Source organism: Procambarus clarkii, chromosome 92 (genome assembly GCF_040958095.1).
Source record: "Procambarus clarkii isolate CNS0578487 chromosome 92, FALCON_Pclarkii_2.0, whole genome shotgun sequence".
NCBI lineage: Eukaryota > Metazoa > Arthropoda > Malacostraca > Decapoda > Cambaridae > Procambarus > Procambarus clarkii.
The window spans coordinates 16,192,353-16,217,463 of NC_091241.1; the positions used below are offsets into that span (position 1 = coordinate 16,192,353).

General features: G+C 46.3%; 1 protein-coding gene across 3 annotated transcripts in view; it reads right to left on the reverse strand.

The window, feature by feature from the left end:
* Positions 1 to 23,174, reverse strand: part of LOC123774997 (bromodomain-containing protein 8) — a 341,469-nt gene extending 318,295 nt beyond the window's left edge. For all 3 annotated transcript variants that reach the window (XM_045769702.2, XM_045769701.2, XM_045769703.2), the window contains exon 1: positions 23,010 to 23,174. In XM_045769702.2, coding sequence (XP_045625658.1) covers positions 23,010 to 23,031 — 22 coding nt within the window. In that variant the 5' untranslated portion in view covers positions 23,032 to 23,174. The remainder of the gene's footprint in view (positions 1 to 23,009) is intronic.
* Positions 23,175 to 25,111: the final 1,937 nt, after the last annotated feature.

Consider the following 25,111-nt stretch of genomic DNA (forward strand, 5'->3'; position numbering starts at 1 on the left):
GTAGCCACCCCAGAAGGAGCAACCCCCGAAACTGCCCGAGTCTCAGAAACCTCTAAACCCCACCCCGACTCCGAAGCCCTCAGACGCTTAGGGGCCGGAAGCAGGGGAGAAGGGGTACAGAATGAACCACTGAAGGGGAAGAACAAGAGGGCACGGACGAAACCAAGGCCGAAGCGACCAACAACCCCAAGTCCGGGTCCCTATACACAAAGCGGGGCAGCCTCAGGGCGTCCGGGGAAGCGACAACCCGAGTGCGTTGCAACAACCTAAACCTACCTTGCAATGCATGAGCTGCCTGCACCCGAAGTAAATCATCAGCAAGCTGGCTGAATTGAGTCACAAACAAGCAACACAGCTCGCAGGACTCAGGGCCGATTGTATCACCAACCCAACAGGCAGCATGACGGAGGCAAAAATAACGAGTCACCCTGAGACAAGGGGACAGAGCAACCCTCAAACTCGCACACAGCGAGAGGGGATGCAAGGGTCTCCTCCATTGAACCCGAGAGCCCCCACAGGGTTTCCCAGGGCCCCTAGACTGGGTCTGCTAAGGGTTATCCCAGGTAGTACAAGTACACTGCTAACCGGCATTCCAAACTAACAAGCAAACTGCTAAAAGTTGAACCCCCGGGACATGTCCACTCGCGAGGGCGAAGCAGGGGGTGCCACCACACAAATGATCCTAATATAAGGGGAAGAGAAAAAACAAGGCAGACATCCCCCCTCCCCCCCACCAGGCGAAAAGAAAAACCATGCAAGTGGAAAACATACCCAGAGGAAACAGAGCCGGCCGCTGTTATAGGTGAAAACTAGCTACGCAGTACCCTGCGCCCCACCAGTGCTATAACTACCACTTACTCCAAGGTAAACAAGGGAGGAAAACCCCCCAAACACTCGGGGCGGCCAAACACCAAGCAGCGAAAAGCCAACAGAGGTAGACCCAAGGTGACTTGTGGAAGGCAACCCCAAGCCCCAAGGGTGGTACTTACAGGGCACTCAGGGAAGGTGACCCTAAGCACATGCAGCCCGAGTACCTGATAATATTACTCCCAGCTCACACGACCACCGTAAGAGCAGCACTGAAAACAAGTCACAGCACTGAGACAAGACTGGAGCTGGATCCACACGACCATGCATGATCCCATCAGCCGAGGAACTGGGGCGTAGATCGCCGGCTCAGGGGTCTGGGGCTACCCCTTCCCCCTCCCTCCCTAGGAGAGGGAAGGGGGAGCCCCAGCTCCCCCGAGACATGCGCAGACATGTGGCGCGGCTCATGTGACGTCATGCTTGTTTGCTTGTTTTTCTACGGGGGAATTCTGTCCACTCATTTGTCAATTTTCGTTGTTAACCAGAATAGGGGGTTTGTTTTGTGGCGCTTACCTTTCTGGGTGCCTGTCCCGGTCGATATCAGATATAGAATGCTCAATATCACATGTGCATTTCTATGAGCCATTGCTCCCCGTGCCTCTGTGAGGGGGGGCCAGGTTCTGGCTCGTGGTCCCCGGTAGGATAGAACTCCACCCAGATCGACTTGCAAAATAGTTAGGATATCCATATCAGCCATGGATAGCTCCGGGGAGCCGTAGGGGCTCCCCCCAGAACAAATCGTGAGCAATATTCTCCAGTGTGAGAGCCACAGTACTGTGGGAACAACCAAGGCTGGTGCACGCAGCATGAGCTAACAGCATAGCCTAAAAATGTCAAAATAAATATGTAACTGCTATTATTTAGCGATGACAGTATTACAGATGACCTTTGACTGTGATAAAAATGACCAGGATTGTGATAATAGCAGCATTGTTGTGATAATTAGCGCTGTGGGAGGAGTAATGCTTAAGCACGGAGGGAGATAGCATCATTTACTGACTGTGTGGCCACCTGTTATTGTCTGCATTCACCATACCAGCTCAGTGGTTCTCTATGGTGAACACAAATGTAGATACTTAAATATAATGTGTGTATTAGTGTAATAACAGCAAAAGAATGATGTTGGGAGGAGCCATTTGGGTGACGGAGGTGGCATCGTCTGCATGACTTGTCTAGTTGTGTAGAGGGTGGCCACTATGCTCTTTGGGCACCCTACAAGCTTATGTGTACAGTTACGATGCATACAACATGTAAATACTTATATATAATGTGTGTGTATATAGTGTAATAACACTGCAAACAGTATTGTTGGGGGAGAAATTTTAGTGCGTGTGACCTTGAATGAGTGAGGGAGGCAGCCGCCAGCTGTGTGTAGCAACGACTCTTAGTGCCTGAACTAACTATATCAGCTTAGTTGTACAGTTGTGGTGAACAAAACATGTAGATACTTATATAACGTCTGTATATAGTGAATAAATGCAAAAACAGGATAGTGGGAGGAGAAAGTGGGTGAGTGAGGCGTTGTTGAGGGAGTGGCAACGAGTAGTTGGCTGGTGAGTGGCGGTCAGTCCTCATTGCTTTTCGACTCATAATACATACCAACTTAGTGGTTCATTATGGTGAACAAAACACACAGATACTTATATATAACCTGTGCACAGAGCGTAATAACAGCAAAACTATGCTTATCATTTTATGAACATAATAATTGAATCACTAATATGCACACCATACTTTTGAGTATAGCGATGATCCACCCCTTTTATTATATAAATCTATCACACTACACACTATTGAAAAATATTACTGCAAAAAAATAAGAAAACATCAGACATTGAAATAATTAGGTAATATCATCTTTGTGGCAACTCCCACCTGTCAGCTCGGGTGACGCTGACCGCCACTGACGACCGCTCTGTCAACGCTCACATTTTGCCAGACTTCCTCGGCCTATTGCGGCCAAAACATGTCACGTACGATTTTTTTCCCCCACCGTGCGCAGGAACACAAATTAACATTTTTAGAAAACGAAATAATTTTTTATAATTTTTTTCTTGCGCACAGGCGTGTAAATCTCCTCAGGCCCCCTTAGCAGCTTAACACTTTATGCGGATCAGGACATAACCTGGAGTCCTGTTTCACCTACCCGCTTCCGCAATGTGGACATAAAATGATGTCCTCAAAAAAATATTTGTATAAAATTCAATTTTAATCCGATTTACTTTGGGTTTGTTTCAAACTGCGCGCCATGAGGTTCTCTTTCTCATCACTAGGCTGCATGGTACAATAAGTTCATGAAAGGTGTGGACCACTTCGATCAAATGGTATTACCATTTTACCAGGAAAACTCACAAGTGGACCAAAACGATAACGTTTTATTTCCTGCAAATGGCATTGCATAATGCCTTTGTTTTGTACAAATACAACACAACTGATCAAAAAAAGCTAACATTGCTACAGTTCCACGAGGTGGCAATTTGGGCCCCTATTGCGCTGGGACCCGGAAGATTGGCCTCAAATAGCAACAGTATCTCAACACTTGCGGCACGCTCCAGACATAAATGATGACACAGGTCCTGCCTATGCTGACGCCATGCAAACTCCCGGACCATCTGGTGTGAGGCGGCCTTTGTTCACTTCAACACCTCAAGCTGAAGCAGCAACCGAATCAGAACCCGAGATGTCTGGCACACTGCCATTTGACGAGACAGTTTTGTCAGATGACTCTGACTCTGACTCAAATGTTGAACCTCCAGCGATTCAGTTGATTCTGAAAATCGCATGAACTACAAACTGAAACGAGTATTTTGATACCAGAATGAACACTGTATCACATAAACTGCCGTAAGTAGACTTGAACCTTCAAAGATTTTTTTTTGGGTGTAGCGTGTGTCTGCATGAGTGTCCCAAACGGGTTGCAGGTGGGTGGCTTTAGCCGTTTATACTGGTAATGCTTCCCTCATATCATGTATTATATGTATATTTCTGTTTAGGGAATTTTATTCCGATCAATGTACATCCAAAAATAACTGTGTGCAACAAGTATAAACTTGACAAACATAACAACAGTATAAACATTTTGTGTGTGTTTGACGCTCACTGATATGTTCCAGCATGGTTTTATATTTGGTGCTATTCTATCTTACGCTTTGTTGATCTTTTTTACCTACGGGCTCATAGAACATTCTATTGCGAACACATTGGCACAAAAATGAATGACGTACATAGAATAATAATGTCAGGACAGTGAAATAAGTATAAACTTTCAAAGCGCCGTATCGCACGTGTCGTCGCGTCACCGATACCAGATAACAGTTCCGCCACTTCCCACACCCTTGCGGGTGGGCCGCGACCATTATTCTACGTTTATATTCATATCACCGTGTTGGAAATTTCATTGCGAGTCCATTGATACCAAAATTAACGCTGTAGGACAAGTGTGGAGTTGATAACAATCCCAAGAGTAAAAATATTTTGTTGCTGTTGGGCGCTCACGGCGAGTCATCTACGTAGTTACAGTATTTATTTGGTGCTGGTATCCCTATACCTTTCGTGACCTTTTTTACTGATGTTCTTCTAGAGAATTTTATTGCGAACACGTTGGTACCAAAATGAAATACATAGCTCGAGAACTAACGTCAGGAGAGTAAAAAGAGTATACACGTTTTTGTTTTCACGCTTAACCCTTAAAGTGCGCATCACGTCATATGATGTGCTGGAGTACTACGCAAGATTTAAACGGCCCGCGGATACACGGGGTTCACCACACCTTCATCAGGGCACTTGTAAACAGACGCCATTTAAAAAAAACCAGCGTTGAATGTAATGAAACGCCATTTTCTGGGTGAGTCCCGGAGGCTCCCCGGAGCTATCCCAGGCTGATATGCTAATGTCAGACTTTGGCATCAGTCATGTGTATGGAGTTCTTAGGCCTACCGGGGACCACGGCCAGAACCGGGCCCCCTCAGAGAGGCAAGGGGAGCAATGGCCTATAGAAGCCCCCGTGTAGTTGGAAGCATTCTATGTCTGCCATCGACCGGAACAGGCACCCAGAAAGGTAAGCGCCCCAAAACAAACTCCTATTCTGGTTAAAATTGCTACCAAAAACCGAACTAGTGGATAGAACTCCCCAACTGAAAACAAGCAAACTAGTGTGACGTCACACACTGCCGCGCCGCTGTCTGCGCAGCTCCCCCCTCCCCGGGAGGGGGAAGGGGGAGCCCCAGACCCCCCGCGCTGGCTACCCACACCTCAGTTCTTGAGGCTGGATGTCAAAAACGCGAAAAACCGCCGACCGGAGGGAGGGAGGGATGCCGGGGAGCCTCCGGGACTCACCCAGAAAATGGCGTTTCATTACATTCAACGCTGGTTTTCTGGGGGGAGCCCCGTCGGCTCCCCGGAGCTAACTACCCACAGACAGAAAAAGAGGGACTTACCCGGGAGGCGGTCGTCGCTCACCCCTCAACTCGAAGCCGAGACAACTGGCTGCAACCGCCGACCCAAAGCAACACAGGCCCGACGAGGCCCAGGGACATTCACAAGGTAACGAGCAGCCAGGACCCTGTTCGACCGCCAAAATCCCCGCGCCCCAATATCAGACCAAGACATATTCCCAAAGACGGCAGCAAGAGCCGCGAACTTACGAACGTCATGGGCACGGGGATAGACCGCAGGCTGGCTGGACCTAATAACCCTGCGGACGACCTGAGAGACCCGAACCCGCGAACAAGGAAGAAGGGAAACCGGATCAACCCACAGCGCGTCCCCGGACACACAAGCTGTGGCGCGCAAATAACGGCGAAGCGCCGCAACCGGACACAAAACATGATGCACCCCCGGCCTGACCAACCAAGCATCAACCACCCAAGGACCCCTCCGGAACACAGCAGTCTCATTCTTCGCCAGAAAAGAAGGAGACGGCTGCAAACGAACAAAACTATCACCACGACCAAAAGAGCAGAAACCCCTGTGCCGGAGGAGAGCATGAAGCTCCCCTACCCGACCCCCAGAGGCCAAGGCCAACAAGAAAAGTGCCTTGGAAAAACAATCCTGGACCGAAGGGGCCACAACGAAACGAGGAGATGAAAGGAAAGCGAGCACTCTGTTCAAAGACCAGGACGGCTCAGGCGACGCATGAGCAGGCCGGAGGTGAAACAATGCACGAGACAGCTTGCGAAATGGCGCAGACGTAACATCGATACTGAAAGCAAGCTGAAGCGGCTCTGCCAGCGCCGCACGATACGAAGCGACAGTGTTAGGCATAAGATGACGGTCCTGAAACAACCACGAGAGGAAGGACAAGACCACCCGAACAGACAAGGAGCTAACACGACGAAGACGCAAAAAGAAACGGAAGGACCGCCAGGAAACTTCATACTGCTGCCGAGAAGAAGCCCTCAGGTGGGACACCAACAAGGAGGCCACCTGATCACCATAGAGATGATGATAGACTCGAGTCAAAAAAACCATACGCGAAGACTCGAGGAGAAGATCGAACCAGCTACGTGACGTACCGGCCCGATCTGCTGAAAGAGGCGGAGCCGCGGGAAAACCCTCGGGTTCGGACACCGAGCAACCAGCGCCTGAAACCAAGGCTGGGCCGGCCACCAAGGGGCCAGAAGGACAACTCTCCCCCGGTAAGTCTCTAAGCGAGTCAGGACCTGGAGCAACAGCCGAACCGGGGGAAAGAGGTACAGGAACCCCCACCTCGACCAGTCTAGCCGAAAGGCATCGACCCCGACGGCCTCGCAATCGGGGAAGGGCGCCGCATAAACGGGAAGACGCCGCGACCACGCCGACGCGAAGAGGTCCACTTCGGGGCGCCCGAACGTCTGGCAAAGCCAACGGAAGGACTCGTCGTCGACCGTCCACTCCGTGGAGAGGGGAACGAAGCGAGACAGGGCGTCGGCCAAGACGTTGGACACGCCCCGTACGTGAACCGCCAGGAGAGCCAAACCCCGAGAACTCAGCAGACGAGTCACCCAAAGCGACCAACCCCAAAGAGACAAGGACCGCATCGAACCCCCGCGGTTCAGGCAATGAACCACCGGAGAGCAGTCCGAATGGAGCCGAATCGTCGATCCGCGGGCCACCCGAATCCTCCCCAGAGCAAACCACACTGCCGCGAACTCCCGCACCGTACTGTGAGCTCGACGGAAGGACGGATCCCAACGCCCCTGGCCGGCCTGGTGAGCACTGGTCACAAAACCCCAGCCGAGAGACGACGCATCCGTGTACACATCGAGCGAGGGCTCGGGTAGGCGCCAAGGCACTGAACCCCGAAAAACCCGAAGAGGAAGCCGGTGACGCAGCAACCGACGCAAGGCCCCCGGGGGTCGAACTCTGCGATCGCGAGAGAGGTGGAAGGGGGAACCCTGAAGGAACCAGAACAGCCGTCGAAGCCAAACCCGACCCGGCGGGTAGACCACCATCGTGAAGTTCAGGCTCCCGCACAGCCCCTCGAGAAACCGCCGGGTGACCCGAGGGCCCTCCAGAAACAGACGAAGGCGGGACTGCAGCCGCAGGAGAGACTCCGGAGGGAGAGACAAGGAGGCGGTTCGAGAGTCCCACACGAGACCCAGCCAAGTCCGAACCTGAGAGGGAACCAGAAAGGACTTCCTCCAGTTCACCAAGAACCCGAACTCGGCGAGCTGGGAAAGAACCAAATCCCTGGCTAGCGAGCAAGCTGACTGGCTGGGAGCCCAAACCAGCCAGTCGTTGAGGTAGGCCAACACCCGAACACCTAGGAGACGCAAACGAGCCACCACAACCCGTGTAAGGCGCGTGAACACGCGAGGTGCCAGGTTCAACCCGAACGGGAGACAACGAAAGCGGTAACTCAGACGCTCCACAACAAAACCGAGCCAGTCCCTGAACCGCAGATGAATCGGGACATGCCAATAAGCGTCCCGGAGGTCCAGGGACACCATCCAAGCTCCCGGCTCCAAGAGGAGCCGAACCTGAGACAGCGTAGTCATCCGAAAGGAGGGGCAATGAACCCAGGGGTTCAGACGGGACAAGTCCAGAATGAACCGCAGGTCCGCGCAGTCCCGTTTCGGAACCGGAAACAGACATGAAACCCATCTGAGGGATGACGTCGTTTCGATGACGCCCAAGCGTACCCACTCCAAGACGACTCGACAGAACGCAGGGGAAGAAACCTGCCCTGCCAGCCCCGACCCCCCAAAGGGGGGAGGGGCCACCCAACGCCACCGCAGGCCGCGAGACACGACCCGAAAGGCCCACGAATCGTGGGACCAGGCGCGAGCGAACAGCGCAAGCCGCCCCCCCATCGCCCCGTCAAGGGGGCAAACCGCGAAAGGGCAGGCGATTCTTACGAGACCCTGAACCCCGCACAGCGCGAACACCGCGCCGACCAGACGAGGGAGGGTCCGCAGGAGGAGCCAACCCCAAACCTGACACCAGAGGCCTACCACAACGAAAGGAACCCCGAGCCCTGGCACGACCTTTCCGGGAAGACCCACCCCGGGACCCCCGGAAAACCAACAAGTCCGACATCGGACGACAAGCCGCCGACGCAGCCTGAATAAACTGAGCCACGGCCGACTCCCCAAACAGGAGAGGACAAAAAGGTGAAGAACGCCTAAGAGCCAGAGCCCAAGCAGATTCCACGGAGGAACCCAGCACCGCCTGCCGACACGCGAGACGGGAAGCATAGAACAGGGAAACCGCATCCTGCAAAATCGCCGTGAACAGCTTCAACAAGGCAGCCGACGAACGCGCAGCCGAGGACAAGGTGCCGGACCCCGGGACGGACCCAAGCGTCCCCACATCCTCCACGAGCCAATCCGAAGACAGCTCCAGGAGGGAAAAGAACCGCAAGGCCGAACACAAAAGGCCCCGGGCGCGCAAGTCCTCCGCCACGAGTGCCGCCGAAAGGGAGGGAACCTGCACATGGAGCTGAATAACGCCCACATCGCGGGGAAGGGCAGGGGCAAACAAGCACTCATTCAGGTACTCAAGTTCACCCCCCAGGAAAACCTGAAGCACCGTGGAAGCTTCCCGCCACTCCAGCGTGCGGGAACGACAGAAGGAATGCCAGGAATCCAGACCAAACAAGGGGCAGTCTGCTAGCCAGGACGACTCCGGAACCTCGTAACAGAGCCAGAAAGGGAACGAAGTCCCAAACCTGAACGTGGACGGATCCATTTCCGAGGCATAATCCGGGTCACGCAGGAGGTAAGCTGCAAAGGCCGCTCGCACCACACCAGGTTGGATGCGATAAGCCAAAAACCTCCGGAAGGACGGAACCGACGTACCCGGGGGAACACAGAACCGAACCCGGGGAGGGGCCGACACCAAATCCAACTCGTACGCAGAGGGGGGAAAAGAAAACCCCACTCCTTGTAACAATAAGCCCCGCTCAGTGGGAAGAAAAACCCAGGCGGGGTCCAGCGGGGCCCAAGGCCCCCAAGTCAGCCCCTCCCCAGCCTCGAGGTCCGTCACAACAGGACCCGAGGCCGAGTCCTCTCCCCAAGCCCCGACCCCACAAGACAAGGACGGAGCAGCCGGAAAAGCTGGAGGAAGGGGGGCCCACTGGTCAGACCCTGAAGCTTCGGCCGGGAGACAAGACTCGAATGCCTCTGCGCCCCCCCCGGAAGGGGCAACCCCCGAAGCTGCCCGAGTCTCGAGATCAAGTAACCCCTGCACCGACCCCGAAACCCTCAGACGCTTCGGGGCCGGAAGCAGGGGCGGGGGACCAGAACGAACAGAAGGGGAAGGACGAGCAGGTGCGGACTGAACCAGGATCGAAGCGACCCCCACCCCCAAGTCCGGGTCTCGAAAAGCAAAGCGGGGCAGCCCCGGGGCATCCGGGGAAGCAACCAACCGAGCGCGTTGCAACAGACGAAACCTAGACTGCAACGCACGTGCCGCCTGTACCCGAATAGAATCATCAGAGGATTGGGTAAACTGAGTCACAAGCAAGCAGCAACACTCACAGGACTCAGGGTCGAAAGTATCACCGACCCAACAGGCAGCGTGGCAGAGGCAAAAACAATGAGGGTCACCCTGAGACAAGGGGACCGAGCAACCCTCAAACTCGCACACAGCAAGTGGGGACTCCGGGGTCACATCCATCGGACCCACGCGCCCCCTAGGGGATTCCCAGGGTCCTGAGCGTTTACTTTAAGAGGACTCGCGCTCAGGTAGTCCCAGGCAGGGTGCTGCAAACCGGCGCCCAAAACTACCAAGCAAACTTCTAAAGCTGAACCCAAGGGACGTGTACACTCACGGGGACCTAGCAGGGGGCGCCACCGAGGAGAACAGTGGAAGGGCAAAAACAAACTGAATAAAATGACAGAACCCCCCACCAAGCAAAAACAAAAAGAAAAACAAAACCCCGCAAGAGGACAGCGAACCCCAAGGAACAGAGCCGGCCGCGATGTCCGGAAATACAAGCTGGGAGCACCCTGCGCCCCTACCAGTGCAAACCGCCTCTTACCTGCCGGTAACAAGGGAGAACAGAACACCCAAGAGCCCAACAGGCGGCCGAAAAACCGAAAGGGAAAACGGACCAGCAGAGGCAGACCCCGAGGAGCCTGTGGAAGGTGGCCCCAAGCCCCAAGGGCAGTACTTACAGGGCACCTAGGGAAGGCAGCCCTAGGCGCATGCAGCCCGAGTACTGAAGATAACTCCTGGCTCTCGCACCCACAAAACTAACACCACATGCAAAGCACAGTGCAGTAGCGACACCGGAGCCAGAGCACACGACCATCGCCTATAGCATCAGCCTCAAGAACTGAGGTGTGGGTAGCCGGCGCGGGGGGTCTGGGGCTCCCCCTTCCCCCTCCCGGGGAGGGGGGAGCTGCGCAGACAGCGGCGCGGCAGTGTGTGACGTCACACTAGTTTGCTTGTTTTCAGTTGGGGAGTTCTATCCACTAGTTCGGTTTTTGGTAGCAATTTTAACCAGAATAGGAGTTTGTTTTGGGGCGCTTACCTTTCTGGGTGCCTGTTCCGGTCGATGGCAGACATAGAATGCTTCCAACTACACGGGGGCTTCTATAGGCCATTGCTCCCCTTGCCTTTCTGAGGGGGCCCGGTTCTGGCCGTGGTCCCCGGTAGGCCTAAGAACTCCATACACATGACTGATGCCAAAGTCTGACATTAGCATATCAGCCTGGGATAGCTCTGGGGAGCCGACGGGGCTCCCCCCAGAAAAAATCGTGGGCCAAACTCCCGGGTGTTATTGGCCTCAGTATTGAGTGAGCAACCAAGCCTGACACACGCAGCATGAGTTAACAGCACTGCTGTTCAGCTTGTGACCACAGCATTGCCTAAAAATGCCAAAATATACTTGTTCATGCTATTATGTAGCGATGATATTATTACAGAAGACCCCTGACTGTGATAAAAACTTACCAGGGTTCTGAAAATAGCAGGATTGTGGTGATATTTAGCGCTGTGCTCCATGGTGAGAGGAGTAAGGCTGTGGGAGGGAGGGTTGTGGCGTCGTTTTCTGAATGTGTGTGGCCACCATTTATTGACTGCACTCACCATACCAGCTTAGTGGTTCGCTATGGTGAACACAAATGTAGATACTTATATATAACGTGTGTATAGTGTGAGATAACAGCGAGAGAAGTAGGTTGGGAGCTGCCATTTTGGTGAGGGAGGAGTGTCGTCTGCACGACTTGGCATGTTGTTTACTGATGGCCACTATGATCTTTGGGCACCATACCAGCTTATTTGTTCAGGTATGGTGAATAAAACAGGTAGATACTAATATATAATGTGTGTATATAGCGTAATAACACCACAAATAATATTGTTGGAGGACAAATATTAGTGCATCTGGCCTTGAGGGCGGCCACCGATCAGCTAACTATGTGAGTAGCTACGTCTTTCTGCCTTTACTCACCATACAAGCTTAGATGTACAGTTATGGTGAACAAAGCATGTAAATACGCATATATAACGTCTGTGTATAGGGAATACAGAAAGAGTATTGTGGGAGGTGAGTGAGGTGGTGTTGAGGGAGGGAGTGGCAGTGAGTGGCTCGCTGGTGTTTGGCGATCACTCCTCGTTGCTTTTTGACTCACAAGACTAACTTAGTAGTTCGTTATGGTGTACAAAACATGCAAATACTTATATATAACCTGTGTATATAGTGTAACAACAGCAAAACTATTTGTTTATTGTTTTATGAACATAATAATTGAATCACTAATATGCACACCATAATTTTGAGTACAGCGATGGTTCACACATTTTATAATATAAATATACCACAATTCACTGTATGGAATAATATTACTGCAAAAAAACTAAGAAAAAATCAATCAGAGACATTGAAATAATTAGGTAATAATATATTTGTGGCAACTGCCGTCTGACAGCTCGGGCGGAGTAGACCTCATCTGGCGAAGGCTCTGCCAACGCCCCTTTTTTGCCACACTTCCCTACCCTATTGCGGCTAAAATATGCCACCTACGATTTTTTTGTTATTTTTTCCGTGATCAGGGAACAAAAATGAACACCTCCATAAGACGAAAGAATTTTTTGGATTTTTTTTTTTTTGTTGCGCCTGTGGGTGTGAATTTCATTTGGACCCCTAGCGGTTTGAGGGTTAAACGAAAAGTTCCAAAGAGTGTTTGTACAAAATGAAATCTTCAGGGAACCAGATACAATAAGAATTCCAGAGAACAACATAGAGCACATAGAGGTGTCTAGAGACGAAGTGGAAAAAATGCTCAAGAAGCTAAATAAGAACAAGGCAGTTGGTCCAGATGGAGTTTCACCATGGGTTCTGAGAGAATGTGCACCTGAGCTCAGCATTCCTCTTCAACTGATTTTTCAGGCATCCCTGTTTACAGGAGTTGTAGCTGATGTGTGGAAAAAGGCTAACATAGTTCCAATCTACAAAAGTGGAAGCAGGGAAGACCCCCTTAATTATAGACCGGTATCATTGACAAGTGTAATAGTCAAAATATTGGAAAAAATAATTAAAACTAAATGGGTAGAACACCTGGAGAGAAATGATATAATATCAGACAGACAGTATGGTTTTCGATCTGGAAGATCCTGTGTATCGAATTTACTCGGTTTCTATGATCGAGCAACAGAGATATTACAGGAAAGAGATGGTTGGGTTGACTGCATCTATCTGGATCTAAAAAAGGCTTTTGACAGAGTTCCACATAAGAGGTTGTTCTGGAAACTGGAATATATTGGAGGGGTGACAGGTACGCTTCTAACATGGATGAAAAATTTTCTGACTGATAGAAAAATGAGGGCAGTGATCAGAGGCAATGTATCGGACTGGAGAAATGTCACAAGTGGAGTACCACAGGGTTCAGTTCTTGCACCAGTGATGTTTATTGTCTACATAAATGATCTACCAGTTGGTATACAGAATTATATGAACATGTTTGCTGATGATGCTAAGATAATAGGAAGGATAAGAAACTTAGATGATTGTCATGCCCTTCAAGATGACCTGGACAAAATAAGTATATGGAGCACCACTTGGCAAATGGAATTTAATATTAATAAATGCCATGTTATGGAATGTGGAATAGGAGAACATAGACCCCACACAACATATATTATGTGAGAAATCTTTAAAGAATTCTGATAAAGAAAGAGATCTAGGGGTGGTTCTAGATAGAAAACTATCACCTGAGGACCACATAAAGAATATTGTGCGAGGAGCCTATGCCATACATTCTAACTTCAGAATTGCTTTTAAATACATGGATGGCGATATACTAAAGAAATTGTTCACGACTTTTGTTAGGCCAAAGCTAGAATATGCAGCAGTTGTGTGGTGCCCATATCTTAAGAAGCACATCAACAAACTGGAAAAGGTGCAAAGACATGCTACTAAGTGGCTCCCAGAACTGAAGGGCAAGAGCTACGAAGAGAGGTTAGAGGCATTAAATATGCCAAAACTGGAAGACAGAAGAAAAAGAGGTGATATCATCACTACATACAAAATAGTAACAGGAATTGATAAAATCGATCGGGAAGATTTCCTGAGATCTGGAACTTTAAGAACAAGAGGTCATAGATATAAACTAGCTAAACACAGATGCCGAAGAAATATAAGAAAATTCACTTTCGCAAACAGAGTGGTAGACGGTTGGAACTAGTTAGGTGAGAAGGTGGAGGAGGCCAAGACCGTCAGTAGTTTCAAAGCGTTATGTGACAAAGAGTGCTGGGAAGACGGGACACCACGAGCGTAGCTCTCATCCTGTAACTACACTTAGGTAATTTCACTTAGGTAATTACCCAGCCAGTCCTCCCTCACTCCTCCAACATTGTATTCGCCAACATTCCTCCTCCCATCATACAGTTATTCACACTAATGTTTCATGTTCATTTATGTATATTTACAACATATGTACACACTATACACTGTCACACACTATATACATTCACCATCAACACACTCAGAACACCGCGAGTGTGAGCAGCCACACCCAGCCAGATCTCCCTCACTCCAACTCCTAATGCTGTTATTACACTATACACACACACTGTATATACCCATGTACATGTGTGTTCCCCATAGCGAACCACGAAGCTAGTGTGGTGAGCAAAACAAGAGTGGCTGCCACACAGTGAGGGTACCTCAATTCTCTCCCTCCCTCACCAAAATTCCTCCTTCCACAATACTACGCTCAATGCTAATTATAACCACAATCCTGGTCACTAATTCCTGTAAATGAATAATTGACCACAAGTTTATTTTGAAAAGGAACCTAAAAAGTAGTTTGAAGATTCCTAAATAGACAAAATAATGCTGTGGTGCTGTGGCTAGCGCTGTGAACATTGTGAACAGCATTGAATCACTGATATTTGAACATTGTACCCAGTCATTATCACACTCAGGCTCTTCTATAATACTATCATGGCTAAATAATACAAGTTATATATATATTATGACATTATTAGGCGATGCTGTGGTCACACGCTGAACAGCAGTGCTGTGCGCTCATGCTGCGAGTGCCAGCCTTGGTTGCTCACTCACTACCGAGGCTCCCACACCCGGGAATGTGGACCACGATTTTTTTTAAAGATGGCGTCTGTTTACAAGAGCCCTGAGGAAGCTGATGTGAACCCCATGTAGCCGCGGGAGTTTTGAATGGAACGTGAAAAATACAAATATCCAGAGGCACGTTGCGCACCTGAAGCCTGGGCCTGCAGGCACGTTGCGCAGTTAAAGGGTTAAATAAACACTGGATGAAATATGAGAGAAGGTGATGATCCTTCTCAATATGAAAGGTGATGGTGGGAGCATTTACTATAACCAAATGCTCCTGTTCACCTAGTAATAAATATAGCTAGGGGGTGTACCTTAATTATACATACCTAAATACGAGAGAAGGTGAAATCTCATATATTTAGTAACTAAATCTCTCATATTTAGTAACTACTAAATGAGAAGTGATGGTGGGAGCATTTACTATCACCAAATGCCCCTGTTCACCTAGTAATAAGTATAGCTAGGGGGTGTACCTTAGCTTTGCATACTCCTTTTTAATTTATTTTGTTTGGTTTTATTTTGAAATTAAATCTGGGTGTCATAAATGAAAAATTAAGCTGCACAAATGATCTTAGTTAAGGATAGGGGTAAAAACTTCAACAACTCTTCTCATTGAATACTTAAACATATAATTATGATTATATTTCTTTATTTATTTATATACAAGAAGGTACATTGGGTTTGTGAGGATACATAGCATGGTATTTACATTCTTGTAAAGTCACTAGTGCGTGCAGCGTTTCGGGCAGGTCCTTAATCTAATAGATAATTTTAAGTTGGTAAATTCTAGCCGTATTTATAAAATGATAACAGATACATTGCAAGAAAAAATTATATGAGAGAAATTAGTAGGTATATTAACCCTTAAATGGTGAATGGCTATATACCATTTGACACTCACAGGGGCAGACAAAACAAAAAAAAAATTATTTTCTTCCTAACCTGTTAATTTGTGCTTACTGATCATGGGAAAAACAATAAAAAAATCGTAAGTGGCATATATTGCCCACTCTAGGGCGGGGAAGTCTGGTAAAAAACAGGCGCTGACTCAGCTTGCGTCCCAGACGGTCTGTTGCTCACCAGCTGTCAGGCCGGAGTTGCCACAAAGAGATAATTACCTAATTATTTCAATGTCTCTGATTGATTTTTTGTAGTTTTTTTGCTGTAATATTATTCAATAGTGTGTAGTGTGATATATTTATATAATAAAATGAGAGAATCATCGCTGTACTCAAAAATATGGTGTGCATATTGTTGATTCAATTATGTTCATCAAACAGTGAACAAATGCTTTGTTGGTTATTACACTATATACACAGGTTATATATAAGCATCTGCATGTTTTGTTCATCATAACGAACCACTAAGTTGCTATTATGAGTCAAAAAGTAACGAGAAGTGACCGCCAACACCAGCCAGCCACTTCCTCCCTCCCTCAAGTCACCTGACTCGCCCCCATTCTCTTCCCACAATACTGTTTTTGCTTTTATTCACTATATACAGACGCTATAAGTATCTACATTCATGTTCACCATAACGAACCACTAAGTTGGTATGCTGAGTGGCTGTGGCAGCCCGCCACTGGCTGCCACTCCCTCCCTCCCTCACCTCACCTGACTTGCCACCATTCTCCTCCCACCATACTGTTTTTGCTTTTATATACAGACGTTATATATAAGTATTTGTTTGTTTTGAACATGTTTTGTTCACCATAACTGTACATCTAAGCTTGTATGGTGAGTAAAGGTACAAAGACGTTGCTACTCACACAATCAGCTGGTGGCTGCTGCCCTCAAGGCCAGACGCACTAATATTTCTCCTCCAACAATACTGTTTGTGGTGTTATTACGCTATATACACACATTATATATAAATATGTACCTGTTTTATTCACCATACTTGTACAAGTAAACTGGTATGGTGCCCAAAGACCATCATAGTAACCAGTAAACAACATGATAAATCGTGCAGACGACGACACCGCCCTCACCAAAATGGCGGCTCCCAACCTACTCCTCTTGCTGTTTACACCCTCTATACCAACGTTTTATATAAGTATCTAAATTTGTGTTCACCATAGCGAACCACTAAGCTGGTATGGTGAGTGCAGTCAATAAAAGGTGGTCACACACAGTCAGACGACAACGCCACAACCCTCCCCTCCCACAGCATCACTCCTCCCTCCATGGAGCACAGTGCTAAATATCACCACAATCCTGCTATTATCAGAACCCTGGTCAGTTTTATCACAGTCAGGGGTCTTCTGTAATAATATCATCGTATACATAATAGCATGAACATGTATATTATGGCATTTTTAGGCGATGCTGTGGTCACAAGCTGAACAGCAGTGCTGTGAGCTCATGCTGCGTGCGTCATGCTTGGTAGCTCACTCAATACTGAGGCCCCTAACACCCGGAATTTGGCCCACAATTTAAAAAAAAAATAGCGTCTGTTTACAAGAGCCCTGATGAAGGTGTGGTGAACCCCGTGTATCCGCGGGCCGTTTAAATCTTACGTAGTACTCCAAAGCATCCTATGATGCGATGCTCAATTTACTGCAAGTCGGTCAAAGCATCATATGATGCGATGCGCAATTTAAGGGTTAAAGTAGATAAATGGACTATTATGGCCTGTTAAAAAAAGAGAGTGGAAGTAGGGGGGTCCAAGACCTCTTCCTGTTACACAATTTGGCTGTGTAACAATAAGTAATTATCAAAAGAAGGGAAGGCAGTAAGGCAGTGAGGTGAGGCAGCTACTTATTTGAGGAATGCTTATTTTATTTTATTTACCTTATAAGCTGAGGCAGTGTATTTTATTTGAGGAATGCTCAGCTGATTCCTCTACATTTAGCATGGAACAAATTTGTGTCCAAGAGCTCTTCCTGTTACACAATTTGGCTGTGTGTAACAATAATTATCAAAAAAAGGCACCAAGCCATGAAGGCTATGTAGAAGAATTGTGTGTAACAATATACCAAATTTTTTAACAGATAATGCACCTGTGAGTAAAACAAATCCTGTCAGCTGTAAAAATATTGATCCAGTTATTTAAATAAAAATATAATGAGACAAATATTTATGGGTTGTTTATCCTATTTTTTCTAATGTATATCCAAAGAAGTGAGTAATTGAGACATACTGCACAATTTAAGGATTCACAAGAAATATTAATAACATTATTGTCTTCTGTTTATCTTCTAGTGTGTGGTTTGTTAAATATTATTAACAGTAACGTGCAAGTACCAGTAGCACAGGCACTCAGTATAGTGTGGAGGAAGAGCTTGGACACAGGGGAGATACCAGATGCGCTTAAAGCAGCAGACATTGCCCCTCTACACAAGGGTGGTAGCAAAGCATTGGCACAGAATTATAGACCAGTTGCACTAACGTCCCACATAATAAAAGTATTTGAAAGAGTGATCAAGAGTCAGGTCACTAGATTCATGGAAACCAATGACCTCCACAATCCAGGCCAACATGGATTTAGGGCAGGAAGATCATGCTTCTCACAGCTACTTGACCACTATGACAAAATCACTGAGGCATTAGAGGAAAAACATAACGCGGATGTCGTATACATAGATTTTGCAAAGGCATTCGACAAATGTGACCATGGAGTGATTGCACACAAAATGAGGTCAATGGGTATAACTGGTAAAGTAGGACGCTGGATACTCAATTTCCTGTCGAACAGAACACAAAGAGTAACAGCCAATCAAGTAAAATCAAGTTCGAGCGCAGTTAAAAGTTCTGTACCTCAAGGTACAGTCCTTGCACCACTGCTGTTCCTTATTCTCAAATCAGATATAGACAAAAACACAAGTCACAGCTTCGTATCATCCTTTGCAGATGATACAAAAATCAGCATGAAAATTACCTCTGCTGAAGACATTGATAAACTACAAACAAACCGTCTTGAGTACTGCTCAGTGCTCACTTCCCCCTTCAGAGCAGGAGAGATTGCTGAAATTGAGGGAATACAGAGAACATATACGGCACGCATAGACAAGATTAAGCACCTAAATTATTGGGATCGTCTCAAAGCTCTCCAAATGTACTCACTAGAAAGGAGACGAGAGAGATACCAAATAATATACACATGGAAGATACTGGAGGGACAGGTCCCAAATCTGCACAGTAAAATAACAACGTACTGGAGTGAACGACATGGAAGAAAATGCAGAAGAGATCCAGTGAAGAGCAGAGGTGCCATGGTCAAAATCAGAGAACACTGTATGAACATCAGAGGTCCACGGTTGTTCAACGTCCTAACACCGAGCATCAGAAATATTACAGGAACAACCGTGGACATCTTCAAGAGGAAACTAGATTGTTTCCTTCAAGGAGTGCCAGACCAACCGGGCTGTGGTGGGTATGTGGGCCTGCGGGCCGCTCCAAGCAACAGCCTGGTGGACCAAACTCTCACAAGTCAAGTCTGGCCCCGGGCCAGGCTTGGGGAGTAGAAGAACTCCCAGAACCCCATCAACCAGGTATCAACCAGTACATATCAATATGAGATCTTTATGATCCATGGTTAACATTTATGATTAATAAGGATAATACTGGTAATAATAATAATTCAAGCTATAATTTAAAACCTTTATTACTGATTTCTTTTTATCAACAAGCTTAGGTATACACAGCAATGTGCTGCTACCCTATTCTATATGAAAGATTACAGTGTAGATCATAAAACCAGCTACAAGCTCATCCAACATCCCCACCTCATAGGACGGCCAGTCATACATGGAATCAGAAGAGAACAAGAAATGTAAGGCTGACCTATTAGCCTACACTGACAGAATCTGGGTACAGCACAAGAATATCTTCCAATATTCCTGAGTGTATAGTCTGGCGCCTACCCACTGAAGCCGTAAATGCCAAAATCCAGGTAGAAAATATCATTAGGACAATTGGCAGGACTTAACAAGCCCCCGACTTTTTGTCCTCGTCGAGGCCACTAGTTAGTTAGTGGCCCTTGGATAAATTTAGGTAAATATATACATAAATAAATACCATCGCTTCTCAAATCTTGGGAACGACAAGGAAGGCTATACACTACCTCTTAAAATTACGTAGGTGAACAAAAAATGTAACATATTTGTTTACTAGAATGTCGGTGCTGACTGTACAAGTTGAAAAAACAGTTTTACTTTGAAATATACTAATTTTATAAGAAAATTCTACGTAAATAAGTGGCAAGTGCATCATGGATAAGCTCTGATATGCCAGCGTCATGATTGGCTACAGCTGTAAGATGAAAAATGTTACCTTATCTCTGATTGGTCAAACTAAAAGCCCTAGTGACATCTAGCGAGACCTAAGTGAACTACTGTACTGTACTTAAAAATCTTCGTACATACACTTTTCTGAATTGCTCTTTGGCGCGTTCTTAGCCGGTACTTGGAACCTTCGTAGCACACATACTTACGAAGAAATACATGGAGCTTCGTGAATCTAGGTCCAGGCTGGCAGGACCAAACCACCCTGCAGGTGACCCGAGAGAACGGCACCCTGGAACAGGGAAGAAGGGAACCCGGAATAACCCAAAGAGTGACCCCGGGGCATGGCAGCCGTGGTACGCCAAGCACAGCAAAGTGCCGCAACTGAACACAACACACGATGCAACCTTGGCCAGACCAACAAAGATCCGGGGAGCCGAAGGGGTTCCCCCCAGGAAGAAGAATGTTTTGTTGATAAGAACAGCTCCTATTAACTGGAACTGATGGATAATGCAGTAATAAAGATGCAAGCACCTGTCCAGCGAACATAGAAGAAGAATAGTAGTAAGAAGTGTCCACAGAGTGGATTTTTTTTTTTTTTTTTTTTTTTTTTTTTTTTTTTTTTTTTTTTTTTTTTTTTTTTTAAGATATATACAAGAGTTGTTACATTCTTGTACAGCCACTAGTACGCGTAGCGTTTCGGGGAAGTCCTTAATCCTATGGTCCCTGGAATACGATCCCCTGCCGCGAAGAATCGTTTTTTCATCCAAGTACACATTTTACTGTTGCGTTAAACAGAGGCTACAGTTAAGGAATTGCGCCCAGTAAATCCTCCCCGGCCAGGATACGAACCCGTGACATAGCGCTCGCGGAACGCCAGGCGAGTGTCTTACCACTACACCACGGAGACTGATACGTGGCTGGTGCCTTTATAGCATTGCTGATTAATACATAATAAAACAAATAATAATGAGTAAGTATGTTATTATGCTCCATTTTGTTATATATCATATAAATACATTGCTGAATGTTAATACTGTATCTGTTACCTTTACCAATGTCCACAATTTTTTTATTTTTTAGGAGTGATTTTTTTTCTCCTTTCTTTATTATCTGAATTTGTTGTAATCTTTACATCCTGTAGAGTGCATACCCGTCCTTAACTATGTAAAGATAGAATGTAATTGGTCAACAAATAAATCAGTTACAAGGACTTGGAATTGGAGCAGTTTGTTGGAGCATTTGCTTATTTACTGCTAGGCAAGAGGTGCATCTGGGTGAAAAAACTGCCCAACTGTTTCCGCCTCCACCGGGGATCGAACCTGGAACCTCAGGGTTACGAATCCAAAGCACTGTCCACTCAGCTGTCATAGTTTAAATCCTGGGACAATTTTGGGACGTTTGAGTTTCTAATATTAATGCTGTTGTTTAATGCTCACAAGGTAAACAAAACAAAGGATTCCTAGTTTAACTTTGATGATGAGCGGACATCTGGACACCTGCTCTGCCTGGGGGCTGTTGAATCACGCTCTATTATGCAACTTTACCCATAGAATTTTGTTACTGCCTTCTGGCATTCCTATTCAACGGTCCAGAGTGTTACAGCGCCCAGTGCACATATATCACGGGGTAATGGGAAATTTAACAGATTTTGAACATTTTTTGGCTGCTTCTTCAGACAGGGAGACGGTGTCTGGTGCCAGCTTGGCCGAGAGGTGCCAGGAGTTTGGCAGCTCTTGTTGGGCTTTAGTTGTGCCCTCTAAAATGGTGAGGGCTGGCTTCTGCTCTGCTGGAGGGCACTGGAAGCCTTTTTGCATTTTAGGAGGGCCCGTGTTTCTGTTTTGGTTACCCAGCGTTCTCTGTATTGGATGGGACCAATACTTTCCTCCCTGAGGGAATCCTGAACTCCCCAGTCATTTGCCCATCAGTGTATTTCTTTGCAGTAAGGTGCACTTGTTTCTGCCAACATGCCATGTTTATTTAGCCATACAGCTTTGTAATTTACTCTTCACTGGTATGCTGGGACACAAGTGGGAGCGGCATTAGAAAAAAAGTAACAAAACCCTAGGAATAATCAAGTGTACCTTTGACTTTAATGAAACGAAGGTAGTGATTCAAATATACAAATCCCAGGTGCCACTCAAATTATTGAGTAATTATTGAGTTATGCCCGAAATGCTTTGCGTAATAGTGGCTTTAGGCATTGTATGTACTAGCTATACCTATAAGTCAAACAATCCTTGTAAATATTTATTGTATGTATGTACCTTACCTAAATAAAATTGTATTGTATTGTATTGTATTGTATCCAAGCATGGAGACCTCATCTTCAGAAAGACTTAGCTGCTTTGGATAAAGTGCAACAATGGACAACAAAAGTTATTCCAGAGCTAAGTCAACTCTCGTATCAGGAACGGTTGAGGGCCACAGGGCTATCAACACTACAAACCAGGCATGATAGGGCAGATCTCACTGAAACTTAAAATACTTAACAATTTGGAGGATGTTGACCCGGACAACATTTTCAAAAGGTCAGATGTAACACAAACAAGGAGCAACGGGTTCAAGCTCAACATGCCACAATGTTGGACTGAGAACAACAAATGCTTTTTCACCCACAGGGTTATTAACCCATGGAACCTCCTACCCGCCCGATCCGTAAATTACAAACCTGTTAATATTTTCAAATCCAGCTGGAAAGAATCATGAGGGAAAATGGGAGGACTTTCGATAATCCGCCGGCTTCTTGTCCTCGTCGAGGCCACTAGTGTCAGTGGCCTTCAGGTAATAAAAATTAGGTAAATACTTCACCTGTGCCGTCGCGGCTCCTAAACTCTAAACAACATAAACAAAACAAATTGATCTGCCACAAGCACTCACGCCTTAAGTCTCAACTCCGGCCTAACTTACGTTCCTGGAGTGATGTTGCCATCTTCAACTTCTTTACTAACTGTCCTCTTGCTTCTTTATTAAATGTGCTTCTCCTTTACTATGTAATTTAAAGCAAGCTTGTTCGCCTTGGGTCGCCACAGTGTTGTGGAGCGGCGGCGGGCGCTTACACTCCCGGCTCCTCCCTCCCGTTCTCTCTACTTTTCTGCGTATGGAAGAAAATGCACACAAAGAGTGGGACACGTTTATTTTAATAATAATAATCTTTTTTATTTATTTATTTATATACAAGAAGGTACATTGGGGGTTAACAGAGAACATAGAAATTAGGATAATTTTTAGATAATTTAACAGTAAAATTGACAAAAAATGTTTACAGGTACCCTACAGCTTTACTTTACAGCTAGAGATAATTTTAAGTAGAATAATTACAGTAAAATTGACAAAAATGTTTACAGATACATTGAAGAAATTTTGACACAAAAGCAGATTAGAATAATACACAATAATGAAACAAGGACTATATTAGGTACACGAGGATAAAATTTAAACTCTGGTTCACTGATGCACAATATGAGGATCATTTCAAGGAAAAGTTTCAAGGAATAATGTAGTAGAATATGCTCTCAATACAACAACCATGATATTTATTTATTTATTTATTTATTTATTTATTTATTTATTTATTTATTTATTTATTTATTTACAAGATGGTACATTGGGTGTGTGAGAATACATAGCATGGTATTTACAATCTTGTAAAGCCACTAGTACGTGCAGCGTTTCGGGCAATTCAATTTCTTTCATTATTATGCAATCCCTTACTTATGCATTATATACACCCTTACTTATCACTTATGCATTATTATGCATCAGTAAACCAGAGTTTAAATTTTATCCTCGTGCACCTCCAAAGGATACCTGATCAACCAGGCTGTGACTCATACGTCAGGCTGCGAGCAGCCGCGTCCAACAGCCTGGTTGATCAGTCCAGCAACCAGGAGGCCTGGTCGACGACCGAGCCGCGGGGACGCTAAGCCCCGGAAGCACCTCAAGGTAACCTCAAGGTAACCCCATATCCATCCCGTGGGCGGTGGTGTAAAGGATTACAGAGGCACATAATCGGTTCAGGAACTGAACCCTCTAGTTCGTTTAGCTAAGCAAATAACAATCTTTTGACGCTAGTTACACAATTATTAATGTTATATATACATGTACACATACTCATGCATACATGTACATATACATGCGTATACATATATACATACAGGTGATTAAATATGTATGCGTTTCGGGCAGGTCCTTAATCTAACAGATAATTTTAAGTAGGTAAATTCTAGCCGAATTAATAAAATGATAACAGATACATATTGTGTAACACCCATGACCCCTCCCCCCCTAGAGTTCACACCCAGGGAAGCCTTCTCCAAGAGGTCAGCCCAGATGACCTCTGGATCATCTTGAAAGTTGAGTAAAAATTCCTGGGTTAGTCTTAGTCAGCTAGTTTCAGGTATATAATATTTCATGATACTCTTGTCAAATATTGTAATGGAATTAGACCCCAGATTTTTATGTGTAAACATCCATGGATCTCCCCCTTTTAGCCAGGTCAGAGATCAGTCACACACGTAATTAATAATTTCCCTCCTTGAAGAAGTGTATGGTGAATGTCACACAAACTTAATGGAAAAATTCTTGAGTGTTTGTGCACGTGTGGCCCGACCTCTTGCATCTTCGGTGTAGGTAGCAACAGCAAATCTCCCCCTCCCCCTTTTTGTGTGTATATATGGTCCTGTAGGAGAGGTAGCCAGAGAGAGTGCGGGACATCAGGGTCCAGAGTGGGTCTGTGAAGAACATCACACAGCCAGGGAGAGACGGAGTGAATCCACTGGATGGAGAGACAGAGGTCTTAAGGTAATGTGTGTAATCTTTGATACGTTTCCATGTCTGAACTGCTTTAACAATTGCCAGTAGTGCCAGTGTTAAGAGTAGGCTAGGACTTATAGTCAGTGAATTTCATGATTTGTTCTAAATAAACTCATATTAAATTTTCCGTCTGTGTCAATTGTTGGATCTTCTTAGTCTCTGGATATAGGTTGCTAACAACCGTCCCATAATTAATG